The sequence below is a fragment of the Manihot esculenta genome, chromosome 1, assembly GCF_001659605.2.
Source record: "Manihot esculenta cultivar AM560-2 chromosome 1, M.esculenta_v8, whole genome shotgun sequence".
In the NCBI taxonomy this organism is placed as follows: domain Eukaryota; kingdom Viridiplantae; phylum Streptophyta; class Magnoliopsida; order Malpighiales; family Euphorbiaceae; genus Manihot; species Manihot esculenta.
Genome location: NC_035161.2, coordinates 33222929 through 33236821, shown reverse-complemented (window position 1 = coordinate 33236821; position 13893 = coordinate 33222929). Strand labels below are relative to the sequence as shown.

The 13893-nt window shown below is 39.6% G+C and overlaps 1 protein-coding gene across 2 annotated transcripts; it reads right to left on the bottom strand.

Annotated features, from left to right (window-relative positions):
* Positions 1-824: 824 nt before the first annotated feature.
* On the bottom strand, positions 825-5957 carry LOC110601618 (probable ubiquitin-conjugating enzyme E2 16). Of its 2 annotated transcripts, XR_002485853.2 has the most exons (8): positions 5774-5957; positions 5565-5668; positions 5177-5279; positions 5018-5081; positions 2251-2339; positions 1877-1980; positions 1622-1776; positions 825-1421 (listed from the first exon to the last, which is right to left on the bottom strand). XR_002485853.2 is itself a non-coding variant. In XM_021738826.2 (6 exons), exons 1-6 carry the CDS (start codon positions 5801-5803, stop codon positions 1885-1887), a joined length of 486 nt encoding a protein of 161 aa, XP_021594518.1. In that variant the 5' UTR covers positions 5804-5956; the 3' UTR covers positions 1574-1884. The 2 variants fall into 2 exon arrangements, 1 of the variants encoding a protein (XP_021594518.1); XM_021738826.2 differs by lacking the exon at positions 825-1421 and having other exon boundaries at positions 1574-1980; positions 5774-5956.
* Positions 5958-13893: the final 7936 nt, after the last annotated feature.

Sequence of the window (13893 nt, the reverse complement as noted above, 5' to 3'; positions counted from 1 at the left end):
GAATCTTCAGCTGCTTAGCTATCCAACATGACTCCATCACAATTACAGTCTAATCAACGGATTTAATCAGCACACAACATATATTGTCATATTTGTTATTCTTGTAACTCAAGTCTTTCAAGCAGTCAGCCTGAGAACGTTAGGAAGATCCGGACTATAAATTTAAAAAAAAAAATTATTATTTGATCTTTCTATTTTAAAAAATTAACTGAATGGTTTTTTCGAGTTTTTTTCACTAAATTTACATTTACATTTAAAGGCCATTGCACCAAACATTTTATATTGTCCAACCCAACACTCAACGATCAGAGCCCAGCCCAAATCTAAATTCAGCTCACACACAGTTTTGTCCATCTCTATCACCATCTGAAATCGCTGAGGAGGACCGCGCCACCACCGAAGACCATCAACGTTGAAAATAGTAGGAAGAAAATACTTTATACTCATAAAAACATCTACAAGCAGATTTGGACGGAAAAAATCTAACAAAGACATGATCCAAAATAGAGCACATCCACCAAATAATCTTCAGTTTAAACTGAAGCTATCCACCACCAGACAAAATCAAAATGAAAAAAAAGTTTAAACTGCCACAAAACCACTTGAAAGGAGGTAACGCGATAGAGCTGTCGCGCTCTCATGGGAATGGTGGTCAGGTTTAAACTGCCGTAGCACCACTCAAAGGGAGACAATGCAACAGAGCTCTCATGAGAATGATGGTCGCCGAACGCATTAGCGCAGTTCCGAGAAATCATTGTCAACATGCAAGAGCTCTCTCTTGAAGTAGAAATGAAACTATCAACCGAAAAAAAAAAAAAAAGAAATTTGCAGGTCCCTCAATGCCGATTAAAACAAATTTAAATGAGAATCAAACAAATACAATCTGAAATAAAATCAAATGAAGTCTATTTAAAACAAAATAAATTATATATCACCTAACAGAAAAAAAACGGAGTCCAAAGCTTCCTCCCGCCGCCGAAAACACGAAAACAAACGGATGTCCCTATCACTGCTCTTTTCTCTCTCTTCTCTTTCTCCAGACCCTTCTCTGGTGGGGCTCCCCTTTCATGATTACATTAGTTACTCCTGCATTTTTTGTTGCGTTAACACTCCGGTCCGTTCGGTCATTCTAAGCGTTAGCATACCTCGCGTGTTAATTAGGAACTGCGAAAATTGAGAGCAGACACATCCAGCTAGCATAAAGGCAACGGAAAACACCCTTCTCATTTACACTGATTTGTTGAGCAGAGAAAGCTAACGCTTAATAATATTAAAAATCCAGGTACCGTGAAAATGTGCCCTAAAATTGCATACTCTCCCAAGAGAAACCTGATGACCACAATTGACAAATTCAAACTGGTGTTCTTTTGTAAGACCATGGCCGTGAAACCCATAAAACACAGCGCCATAAGGTGCAGAATCTGATGCGGAAGACACCCAATAATTACAGTAAAGTAATAGCCCATCAGTATTGGATTATAATCACAGGTTATTGAAAAAAGGTCTCCAAAATGCAGCCAAATTAAACTTAGAAACCCAAAAAAAAAAGGGTGTGAAAATCACTACATAAGGATTTAAATGATTCAATCATGTGCTGTCTTATAAAGCACCAATGATCTACCTTGTAAAGTAACCAGAGAACCAAGTTTGTTCCTCATTTGTTACTAAAGACATTGTTCCTCTTCCTTTACACACCAGGCATTGCCATTTACAGGAGACCATGCACATTCAGAATGATCTTCTTTTCAGAATGCATCCCCATGTGTTTTTGTTGTCCTTCCAAAAAATTGAAAAAAAAAAAAAAAGAAAAAAGAAGCGCATCTAATTAAATTATTTTCAGAATGCATCCCCTTTAAACTAACGTGCAGAAAGACACCTCAGATATTACACTTTATCATCATGGAACCACCACCTAGTCTCCTTCGGAGATCTGCCATTTCTACAGTTCCTTACATAGCGATCATTGTCTTCAGGGCGTTGCTGCAAGCAAATGAATTTGAACATTATATTAGAGATAAAGAAAGAGAGGGAGAGAGAGGACTCCAGATGCCTATCTCCTCTGATTTTTACCATCTCGTGTCGGGTGCTCAGAAAAAGAAAAGAAGTAAAAAAATTGCACACCCACACTCACATATTGTATGCTCACATTCAAAAGGACAATGAGACTTGCAACATAAGGCATGTTCTCCATTTTGACTGGAAAATGGAGGTCACTAAGCATGTAAATTCAAATTAACCAGGAGATCAAACCTTCACAGTTGAGCTTGACAGCATTGACAGAATGCTGATACAGACAGAACTAACAGTCATTGCAGGGGACCATGAATCATATAATATATCTGCACTCAGTAATACACCATAAATCAGTTTCATTTTTAAGTAACAGGTATAAAATAATACAATGGATCATGCAAGCCAAATTACAAAGTCAATTAACCATAGATAAAAACGCATTTCAAACTTTAATATCATAACAAACCACTTATTTATTATTTGAAATGGGAACAAGATAATGCATGTGCACATCCCTGCTTGCCACAAGTCTTCAATGAGTACTGTCTATTGGTCAAACACCCATGCTCATCGTGCAATAAAATTAATGCTCGTGATTTCCAGGATCAAGACGATCAGTGTGCTTGATAAAATCAGTTGCACTTGCACACCAAAAAATATCAAACGTGCCAGCAAGTAGTTGCAGTGGTGAAAACTGGTTGATTTAAACAAAATTATAGAAGCAAACTGCCCTAATTTGGAATTCAGTTTGGTAATCAGGTTAAGTGGTACAGTTTTGAACTTTAGAAAACTCAGTCTATTCAATACAATTCAATTTTTAGAGTAAAAAAGAACAGCAATAATCGAATAGAAATATTAAAAAGCATTTTAGTGAGCCTTTGTCATACACCTTTAGATTAAATCTCAAAAAACACACAAAGTATCCCAACCATTCAGTCTATTCAATACAATTCAATTTTTAGTGTAAAAAAGAACAGCAATAATCGAATAGAAATATTAAAAAGCATTTTAGTGAGCCTTTGTCATACACCTTTAGATTAAATCTCAAAAAACACACAAAGTATCCCAACCATTCAGTCTATTCAATACAATTCAATTTTTAGTGTAAAAAAGAACAGCAATAATCGAATAGAAATATTAAAAAGCATTTTAGTGAGCCTTTGTCATACACCTTTAGATTAAATCTCAAAAAACACACAAAGAATCCCAACCATTCATTTCATAATAGAAATACATCCTATCCAATCAACCCTACTATCTCTTCTTTCCGCAACCACCTTATATTTCTCCTTCCCCATTTCTTCCTTCCCTCCTTTTTTTTCTTCTCCATTATCACCTCTCTCTGGCCTCCACTATCCCTTCCTCCATTGCTAGCCATGCACACGAATCCAAGGCCTATCACTCTAGCCTGCAAGACCCTTTGCAGCTTCAGATCATACAGAGCAAATAATTTCACTACTCCGATCACAAAAATTGTCCATCACCCACAACCCCTAGAGCCTCGCTGTCCAGAGCCTCCTCCTCTAACAACTAAGAGATCCCAGGGGGTCTAGAGGACCCCGTCATTGGGGCACAGCATTAGGACATCAAGAACTGGATTTGATGGCGTCAAGACCTCTAGTTGTGGACTTACTAGCATATTTATCACGGTAAGGTGGCCATTTAATGCTCTAATAGTCTTGGTATTATGTATGTCAAATGGCTATCTAGAGCAATCAACCTTTGGCAAAAAAAAAAAAAAAAATCAACCTTGGTTTCTAGAATCTTTATCCAATTATATGTGTTGAATCTTTGACACATGGCATTACAATCAGGATAACCTATTCAATACGAGCCTCGGTACATCCAAATGGGTACCAGGTCATGGACACCCAGGTATGTTAGTCTATGGTGTTCATTCACATTGGTAAATCATTCTTTAGGGTATACATTTCCTAATTATATTGCTAGAGGGTAGTTTATGTTATCATCCTCCATCTCTCTCAAGACAAGATTGCATGTTGACTATTATAGCAGTCTGCCATGGCTCCTCTCGAGCTCCTCCATGAAGACTAAACAGAGGAAGAGAATAAAATAATCACCAATGTGGGGCATCGAAGCTCAGGTTGTCCCATCATCAAGCTCAAAGAGGCGGTTGTCACTACCAGCAAGGAACTTAACTTGCATGGACCTTCCCTTAATCCCTCTTTTAATATGGTTTTTCCTCTTCTTTTTGTTGCCGGAAAAAAATTGTTTAGACTACAATTTTCTAAAATTGCTTTCTGAAATGTAGCTGGTAAACCTAAAAAGAGCTTGTTTACACTACTAATTAAATGACAATATTGGTTTCACTGGTCTCATTATCTAAGGTTTAGGTGTCATTTATTTCATGGAAAATAATATCTCTGGATAATATTTTATGAGGAAACAAATTATTTTCTGCCATTTGATTGCAACACTGGAAATTAATTGGACATTATTTGTTGACATTTAAGTGCATAGGAAAAACTTATTCTCTTCCAACAAACAAATTGCAAGAATGAACCTATAGCAAAGCCTTTGTGATTTAATTTAGCTTTACCAGCTACATTCTCCTAGAAACAGTCCGGGATTTTGTGACACAGACAAAAATTTTAGGACAACACGAAACTAAAATATCTACATAGAAATAGCATTGAACATTTAGGAGACAGAAACTTGATAAATAAGTTGCAGAAAAAAAAATCTAAGAAACGATCATCATGGAGCTAAGCTTAGAGAGAAGACCATCACTTTCAGCAGACAAGTAAGCAAAATCAATTCAGAAAGAATAAATATCAGGGGTACACAATCAATTTGGAACAAACAAACAAATATGGCCAAAGCTTGATAATAGACCAGGGAAAAGCCGCAAAACCTCCAAGCAAGAGTGGGGCAATGTTAATTGATACTGGGGACAAATACAGTGAGCAAAAACAAATTATGCAAGTAATATATGATGGAAGTTGTATACCACAAAAGACAGTATTATAACCCCTCACATTACCTAAACAAATATGGCCGTTGCTATAAATATGTGGGTGCAGGGGAGCCGGATGAAGAAAAATAACCTGCTTAACCCAGCACACAGCCATAAAAAACCATGTTATCAGAAGGCAACATATCATATTAGGAATCTATAAAGGCAGTAACGCGATTATGCAACCTGAGGGGCTTCCATAGGGTAGTGCTCTGGGAAGTCAACTTGAAGTTGGTAGGTCTCGTTAGCGTAGAGGGTTCCAGGAGCTCCATTTACTTCAATTACCCACCTTCAATTCGAAATCCAAATACCCCCACACAGCACAATAATAAGGGGGAAAAATTAAGCATGAATTAAGATGGGACAAAATAAATAAAGCGTATATAACATCAGTAATGCTCCATTTGGCTGCCAAAAAAATCCTCCTTTTTCATTGTGTGTGGTTTCCTTCGCTTGGTTTTCTCATGAACCAAATGGAGACCACAAAACTATTGAAATAGATGAATTTAAAAAAAAAAAAAAAAAAAAAAAAGAAGAAATGAAGATTTAATCCCTTAATTAAGAAGAAGGAAACCTTTGAAGATTATCGGTGGCTTTGTGTTTGAATCCAGCAGGAGGGTTGACCTGCCACTCTACCAGTTCTTTCTGAAGGCGATTGCAAGCAATCTTACTCAGTGCCTAAAAGACAATAAAAAAGAAAAAAAATCAGGAAATCAAAAATCAAAAGTTGAACATGATTAGGGCCTCAGTTACTGATTAAAAAGTAAAGAAAATTGGAAAAACCTTGCGGGTTGCGGCGGAGGAGCTGGTCATGCTTTGAATCCCTATAACAACGGAAGCAAGCAGAGGAGAGGGAGAGAGAGGCAGTTGATGAAAGGGACAAAGAGAACCAGCGACTGTTTATGAGGTTGTGACCTTTGTGCTTCTCACTGCATGCCCATATCCCTTTCTTTTTTCCCTGCTCATGGATTTTTATAATTTATAGTTTAAAATAAATTGGATTATGATTCTAAAAAATAAAAGATTCTAAAACTAATTTGATTGTAATTTAAATAGCATCGGTCCCTATATATTAATTTGAAAATATATCCATAATTTTTCTCCACTCTCAAATTTACATGTTTGGAAATATTATCCATTTTCCGGCTTAGCATCTAAATTAATTTAGATATCTCAAATAAAAAATATACAAATTAATTATTATAGTATTATTTTATTTTAACATAATTTTATTAATTATTTTTTTAAAATTAACATTTAAATCATTTTAAAAATTAAACATTATATGCCCTCACATAAGATAAAGTTAATTGCAGAGGCTAATTTGATGAGATATTTTCTATTAAGGCCAACCCTATCAAGAAAGAATTGACTTGGGCAATGATTATTACTTGGCGAAATTAAAAAATATATAAGATTATAATTTTATATTGACGGAAGTGCCATGGATAGCGAACTGCGATCTCATAATACAGAGGGGTTTCCTGAATTTTAATCCGATAAAGATGTGATCAACGAGTTGAAATTTTAGACTCGTTCTTTTGAATTTAGAATGGAGTATTTTGATCTAATATTTAATTTAAATAAAAAGTTATTAATAATAATTTTATTATTTTAATAAAATTTAATTTTTTCTTTTATATTAAAGATGAATATAATTAGAAAATTAATAAAAAATTATTTTTAATTAAAATAATTATTATTTTTAATCTATATGAAAAGATAGTGTAAATAAAAATTATGAAATAGTAAAATATGACTTATAATCACTATTTGATGCTCATACTCTTCTGTTATAGTCACGTATTACGTTTTTTTTATCGTCAAGCGGCCATTTAATTTCATTTAATACTATTTGAACATGATTCTGGGTATCATAGAGTTTGTTGTCCCTCGATACTATTTGGACATGATCCCGGATGTCACAGAGTTTGTTGTCCCACGAGACTAACGGATATTCGAGGTTAGTCCCCCGTGTGTAGGACCACGCTCAATCTGGCTCGTTAAGACAAGTTCAGGGTTTGTATATGGAGTAGGCCCATGCATTGGGCCTTAATAGAATTAAGGCCCGACCTTCCTAGCGCGGACTCAGCCATGGCCGAGACATCAAGGACCCGATCGTCATCAAGTATCATTTAACCTGCTCATTAATTATTCCATAATTTATGAGAGGGTAAATTTTGAGATCTCAATTATTACCGTGCGGTTCTAGGAGAGTTCTGTCAAAATGTCTCTTTTTTGCCTTTACTCATTTCAAACTTACGCTCTTATTTTCACTTGTTGCTCTGCCTCTTGCACTGTTTCTACTATCTTGTTCTTTCTCTTATCTATAATCCTTGATTTTCCAATCCAAGGTATGTCTTACTCCTCTCATGGCTTCTATTAGATTCCCAATGTAATGGGTCTAGTATCCTCTATTACTCATTCCTCTTTCTCCCACTACTTTTCTTACGACTATTCTGACACCACTATCTTCAGAATTAGGCCTCCTTTACTCCTTCCTCTTTATCCTCTATTACGCCTCTTGCACCTCAGCGTCCTTGAGTACTTTGCTGACATAGAAGACCAGCTTCTGAATCCTTGTCACTTCCCTTACAAGCACTACACTAACTGCCTGTTCTGATGCAGCCAAGTAGATCAATAGTTTTTTCCCCACCAAGGGACTGCTAAGCACATGTGGGGAGCTAAGATATACCTTAAGGCTCTCAAAGACCTCTTGGCAATCCTCTGACCATTCAACATTCAGGACTTTTTTAAACTTCTTGAAGAAGGGTAGGCATCTCTTTGCAGACCTAAACATGAATCTGTTAAGTATTACTACTCTTCCTATAAGCCTCTGTACATCCCTTACGCAGGTCAGCTCAAGCATATTCAATATGACTTCTGCCTTTTCTAGGTTCTCTATGCCTTTCTCACTGACCATGTAGCCCAAAATTTTTTTTTTCTTTGATGAAGAAAGCACATTTCCAGTCTTGCAGATTCAGAGTTCATGGGGAGTTCAGCAGAGTACAGAAAGAGTAAAGAGATGTGTAATAGCATAGTGTGGACATGTAATATTGTATAGAGTTTAGTCGTGTGCTTGACCCATATGTTTTGTAAATCCCTTTTTGTATACATGGTTTGTTTATGTAAATGTGTTTTTATGAGTATGAAAAACCCAGGCTTAACATACTAACAGTTTTTAACCCGTCTAGAGCAATGATGAGAGCTCTAGGAAAGGGGTTCTGTAGTACAGAGATAGTGCATGCATAGGTTAAGCCCTGGTACAGAGCAAAGTTTTATGTTTTTACAGAAAATGTAGGATCATGTATGGGATTTTACAGGTACTCAGAGCGTATAGCAGGCTTGCTACGGGTCCCGGCGACCTTAAGTCGATCTGGATCCTAGCGCCGGTAGCGGTCCGATTTTCGGGTCATTACATTTTGTTGGATTCAACCTGATTTTGTATTGTTGCAGTACTTGGAAGACTTCTTATAGGTCAGTCAGATATTGCTGGAAAGTTCAACTTTTAACTACCATGTCATCGACGTACACGTCTACATTTCTCCCTATTTGGTTTTTAAAGATTTTGTTTATCAATCATTGGTATGTTGCCCCGGCGTTTTTCAACCCAAAAAGCATAGTCTTATAGCAATATGTCCCATCTTCAATTACAAAAGTCTTCTCTTCATCTGACCTGTCCATAGGGATTTGATAGTACCCTGACATAGCATCGAAAGACGATAAGTAATCAAAATTGGGCGTAGAGTCAACTATTTTACTAATATCTAGAGGGAATAACAATCTTTTGGGCAGACCTGATATAAGTCGGTGAAATCTATATGAATCCTATATTTTCTATTGGCCTTTTTTACTAACATAAGGTTAGCTAACCACTGTGGGTACATTACTTTCCTAATAAACCTGGCCTCTTCTAATTTGTCCACTTCTTCCCTCGTGATCTGTTGTTTCTCCTTCCTGAAGACTCCTTTCTTCTACTTCACTGGTTTGGCGTCAGGGAGAACGTTCAGTTTATGAGTCATTACCTCAGAATCGATCCCCAGCATATCCAAGGGCTTCCAAGCAAAGCTTAAGGCATGCCCCCAAATTAAAGCCATTGCAGCTTCTTTTTGGCTTTCTTCTAGGCTCGAATTGATGTTGAAGACCTTGTCGCTTTCTTCTCCGGATAATGGGAAGGTCTCCAACTTGTCCATGGTTCGGTCTTGACCTCCTTCCTTTCATCTCTGATCTCCATAACTTCAGCGTTTATCTCTTCTAGCTGGGTGCATTATTCCTCTTTTGTGGCCAGGTATATGGCTCTAGCTTCCTCCTGCCTTCCCTCGACGATTCCAACCCTTGCCTCTATTGGTAACTTCATGGTCAAATATCGAATGTTGGTCACTGCTTCAAAATCATACAGCATTGGTCTTCCCAGGATGACGTTGTAACTTAGAGGTAACTTCACCTCTAGGAATACTGCGTAGTGAGTCTGTGACAGGGGTGGCTCCCCTAGAGTGAGGGCTACCTTTACTTTTTCTTCCAAGGCTATCAGGGTTCTCCCTATCCCTTTGACCGGGGCTTGGTCTATGACGAGCTACTCCTTAGGTATTTTCATCTGCTGGAAGACCCAGTAGGATAATAGATTCACCTTGCTGTTGTCATCCACTAGCACCTTACAAACCCTGAAAATATGGATGACTGCTTCGATGACCAAGGCATCATCGTGGGGCATCTGCACTCCCTGCGCATCCTCTGGGAAAAAGGAGATAGTTATTGGAGAGTGCTCAACGACTTGTATCACCTCTATGCCATTTTCACTTTCATTTCTACTTCTCTTCTTCCCTCTCCTATTCATACGGTCTCCAGACTCCCCTACAATCATGTTGATTGTTCCATTGGAGCCATCGTTGATTGGTGCTCCAATCTGTCTCCTAGGCCTTTCCCCAGCCGCACCTTGTTGTTGCCTTTGGCCCTCTAGCTTTTCCATAAAATTTCGAAGATGGCCTCTCTTGATCAGCCATTCTATCTCATTTATTAACTGGTAGCAGTTGTTTGTGTCATGGTCGTGTGTTATGTGGTATTGACAGTATTTATCTGGGTTCCTCCTGCTTGCCTTTGCTTTCATGGGTTTGGGCCATTACACAAAATCTTTGTCCTGGACTGCTACGAGTACTTCGGCTCTGGACACATGTAATACCCGGCTAGATTCCGGCATCGGAATCCCTACCTTCCGGTGGAATCTCCGTTGGAATCTGAAACTTCTGAAGATGCCAGAGTCTTCTAGAGGGGTAAAATGTGTTTCTAAAATGTTTTCACATGATTTTATGGTTTTAAATGGAAAAAGAATAGAGTTTTGAAAAGAAAAGACCAAGGAGGTATTTGCCAGGTTCGGCCGCCGAAAGTGAAGTTCGGGCGCCGAACATGGGAAGGTTTCGGGAGCGCTTTTGGCCTCCGAAAGCTTTGTTTGAACTAACCAAGGTTCGGCCGCTGAACCTTAAGTTCGGCCGCCGAACATGCATGAGTTTAGGGGGCACGTTAGGCTGCCGAAGGTTGTTGACCAGGCCACCTATAAAGAGCCCTCAGATCGGAAATGGGTGAGTTTTCTCCCCATTCTCGAGCTCAGGTGAGTTTATGCCCTCCTTTGGTCGTTTTCATACTTTCTCTACCCATCCCTCAAGTTTTCATGAGTTCTACCCTTGTTTTGAAGTTTTGAAGCTTAAATAGGAATTTTGGGAGCTTGGAGGCTTTTGGAGCTTGGATCCTCCACACCTCCGAGCTAGGGATCACACCACCCCTCGATCTTCAAGAGGTAAGTGTAGATCCTTGCTTTCCTTGTGTTTTAATGAAGTTTTAAGTAAGTTTAAAGATGTTTTGATGGTTGAGTATGGGTAGATATGCATGTTTAGGTTTATGTGGGTTTTAGGCCCAATGTATGATATGTGATGTTTGCTTGAGGAGTTTATGTTAGTTTATGCTCCTTTATGCATGTGGGAGAGTGTAAGCATGATTGGGAGAGAGCAAGTGAGGTTTTGAGTAGTTTTGATGGTTTTGGCTTATGTGGGTCATAAGCTATTGATGCATGCTTTATGATGTTCTTTGTTGGAGTTTAAACTTGTTTAAGCTCCTTTGTGCATGGTTAAGGGTTTATGCATGTTTTTAAAAAGTTGGGTGCTTGTTTGGGGGTTGGGTAAGGTTTTGGAGGTTGGTATGCACGAGAGGCTGAGTTTTGATGAACTCAGGTTCGGCCGCCGAAGGTAGTTTCAGCCGCCGAACCTGCCTATGGATGCATGGATTGGCCGCCTAACCTTGCCCCTGAAAGTTGTGTTTCGGATCTGGAGCAGACTTTCGGCTGCCGAAGGTGATGTTCAGCCGCTGAAAGTGCCTGACTTTCGGATCTGGAGAGAGGCTTCGGCCGCCGAACCTGCCGCCGAACCTGTATGGCTTTCGGCTCTGGAAGGGACCTTCGGCCGCCAAAAGTGCCGCCGAAAGTGCCCTGTCTAGCCCTTTCATAGTTGTTTTCTATGCATGCTTTAATGATGTTTTAGGGAGTTTTTGGGGAGTTGTTTATGAGTTGTTTAGAGTGTGTTTGGCACCTCATTCGAGTCCACCTATGTAGGATCGGACCCGAGGGACCGAGGAGGCCAGCAGTGCTAGCTATTGCAGAGTCAGTCCAGCGTCTGCCAGAGGTGAGTAGAACTAACTCAAATATTTTAAGCATGTTTCACGCTTCATGAATGTCATGTATATGTAATAGGTTGCTTGCATTAGAAATCACGAATATGACGCATTGCATTATTTTCTGTTGATGTGGATGGACCAAGGCGACCCCAATAGCCCTATTTATGATATGTTAATAAAGTCCTGAGGAGCCCCTTTGAGGGCCAGGTATAATGAAGTCCTGAGGAGCCCGAAGGGCCGGGCATAATGAAGTCCTGAGGAGCCCGAAGGGCCGGGCATAATGAAGTCCTAAGGAGCCCGAAGGGCCGGGCATAATGAAGTCCTGAGGAGCCCGAAGGGCCGGGCACCATGTTATGTTACAGACAGAGGGAGTTTTGGTGGTCATGTCCATCCGTTATGTGAAATGTTTGTGCTGTGACGCATTCCATGATAGCATATGATTATTATTGTGCATTGTTTCTATTCACTGGGCTTTTTAGCTCACCCCTCTCCCCTAACCCCAGTGTTGCAGGTCTGAGGAAGATTGGCAAGTCTCAAGAGTTAAGGTTTTGCTTGTAATAGACTAGTATTTTAGTGTGGACATGTAATGTAAATTGATATAATGGATTGTAAGATAATGAAATGTAATGTAATTCAAGTGTAGTAGAGTTGTATTATGGATTAGTACTGTGCTTGGCCCTAAGACTTGGTTAGTCCCTTTTTAATACATGATGTATGTTATGTTAGATGTTGAGTTGTGTTTGAACTAAATTTGTGCCATGTGTTGTTTACCACGCTAGAGTTTGATGAGGACTCTAGTGGAGGTTTTATGTTTTTGGTTTGGATGCATGCACAGGTTAGGTTTTGGTTCATTGGATGTGACTCCGGCTTGATGTATGTTGTGTTGACCCAGCTAGAGTTTTGATGAGGGCTCTAGTATGGGGTTCTTTTATATTTTCAGTTATGTAGCATACAGGTCAAGCTCGGTATATACATCAGAGGTTTAAGTTTTTACGTTTATGTTTTGATCATGTATGGGATTTGACCAGGTGATAGAAGGTATGTTTGGCTTGCTACGGGTCCCGGCGGCCTTAAGCCGATCTGGATCCTAGCGCCGGTAGCGGTCCGGTTTCCGGGTCGTTACAACACATTTAGGGGAGTGACTTCAGTGGGGAGCTGGGGCTGATAAAGTCTTTGTTCCTTTCTTTTCCATCAATGCTTGTTCAGTGCCTTTGGTCACCAGTCTTATCTCTTATATTGTTTGTTGTCCTCCCCAACTCTGTCTTTTTCTCTGTCATCCCTAGCAAATCAGGTAGTCATCAATGCATCATCCTGCCTTATGTATTTCTCCGCTCTTTTCATCAGCTCTGATAGAGTAGTGGGGGGCTTTTTGCACAATGACCCAAAGAATTCCGAGGAGGTTGTGCCCTTTTGCATTGCTTCTACTTCCCTTTCCTCATCCAGCTCGGGTACCTGCAAAGTCTTAGAGTTGAATCTGGCCACATACTCTCTAAGGGATTTATTCCTCCTCTAGCGCACGATTTCTAAGTAGCTAATTTTCTTTCCGCAAGAACTTCGACAATGAATCTGCAGATGAATACACTGGCCAGGTCTATGAAGTTCTTAATGCTCTCCGACTCCAAGTTGTTAAACCATGCTCGAGCTAGTCCTATTAAGGTAGTTGGGAAGACCTTACACATCAGGACATCTGAATGGGTCTGCAACTCCATGAATGTCTTATAATTCAAGACGTGCTCTCGGAGGTTTTCGGTTCCGTCATAGGCTACCATAGTTGGCATCATGAACTTCTTTGGTATGGTTTCTTGTTGAACCTGTTTTACAAATGGCGATGTGGTTGTCAATAGGGGATTACTGTTATCTCGTGCCCTAACTCTGTTAGTAGTTGCTCTTTCAATCTTTCTAACTTTTGGTCTACGCCTGCATCTTTCCTTCTAGGTCTCTTCTTCAAGCAGTAGTTTCTTTCTAACTCTTCACTCTCCGACCTTTCTGCTAGCTCGGAAAAGTAGCTTTCAGCCCCATCATTCTCGATAAGCTCCCTCACTGCCCTGCCTCTAGCTCGGGCTGTCGGCTCGTTTCTCTGACTGGCTTTTCTGTCTCCATCGTCTGTCCTTCTACTATTCTGTTGAGGGATTTGATAGTTCAATGTGGATTGGGGCTCATTGATTGCGAGCCCCTCGACTACGGGTGCTATGCTCAATGAGGGTACTGAGCCCTCTTTGTTGTAATATTTGGCCTAGTCAATGGGC

Bases quoted from the DNA above. Each gene is read 5' to 3' on its own strand.
- LOC110601618 (XM_021738826.2), bottom strand. From the start codon at position 5,803: ATGACCAGCTCCTCCGCCGCAACCCGCAAG. The intron at 5,082-5,176 runs GTTGCATAATCG...TGGGTTAAGCAG, and splicing joins ACCCTATGGAAGCCCCTCAG to GTTATTTTTCTTCATCCGGC. The intron at 1,981-2,250 runs GTTTGATCTCCT...ATTTGCTTGCAG, and splicing joins TGTCAAGCTCAACTGTGAAG to CAACGCCCTGAAGACAATGA.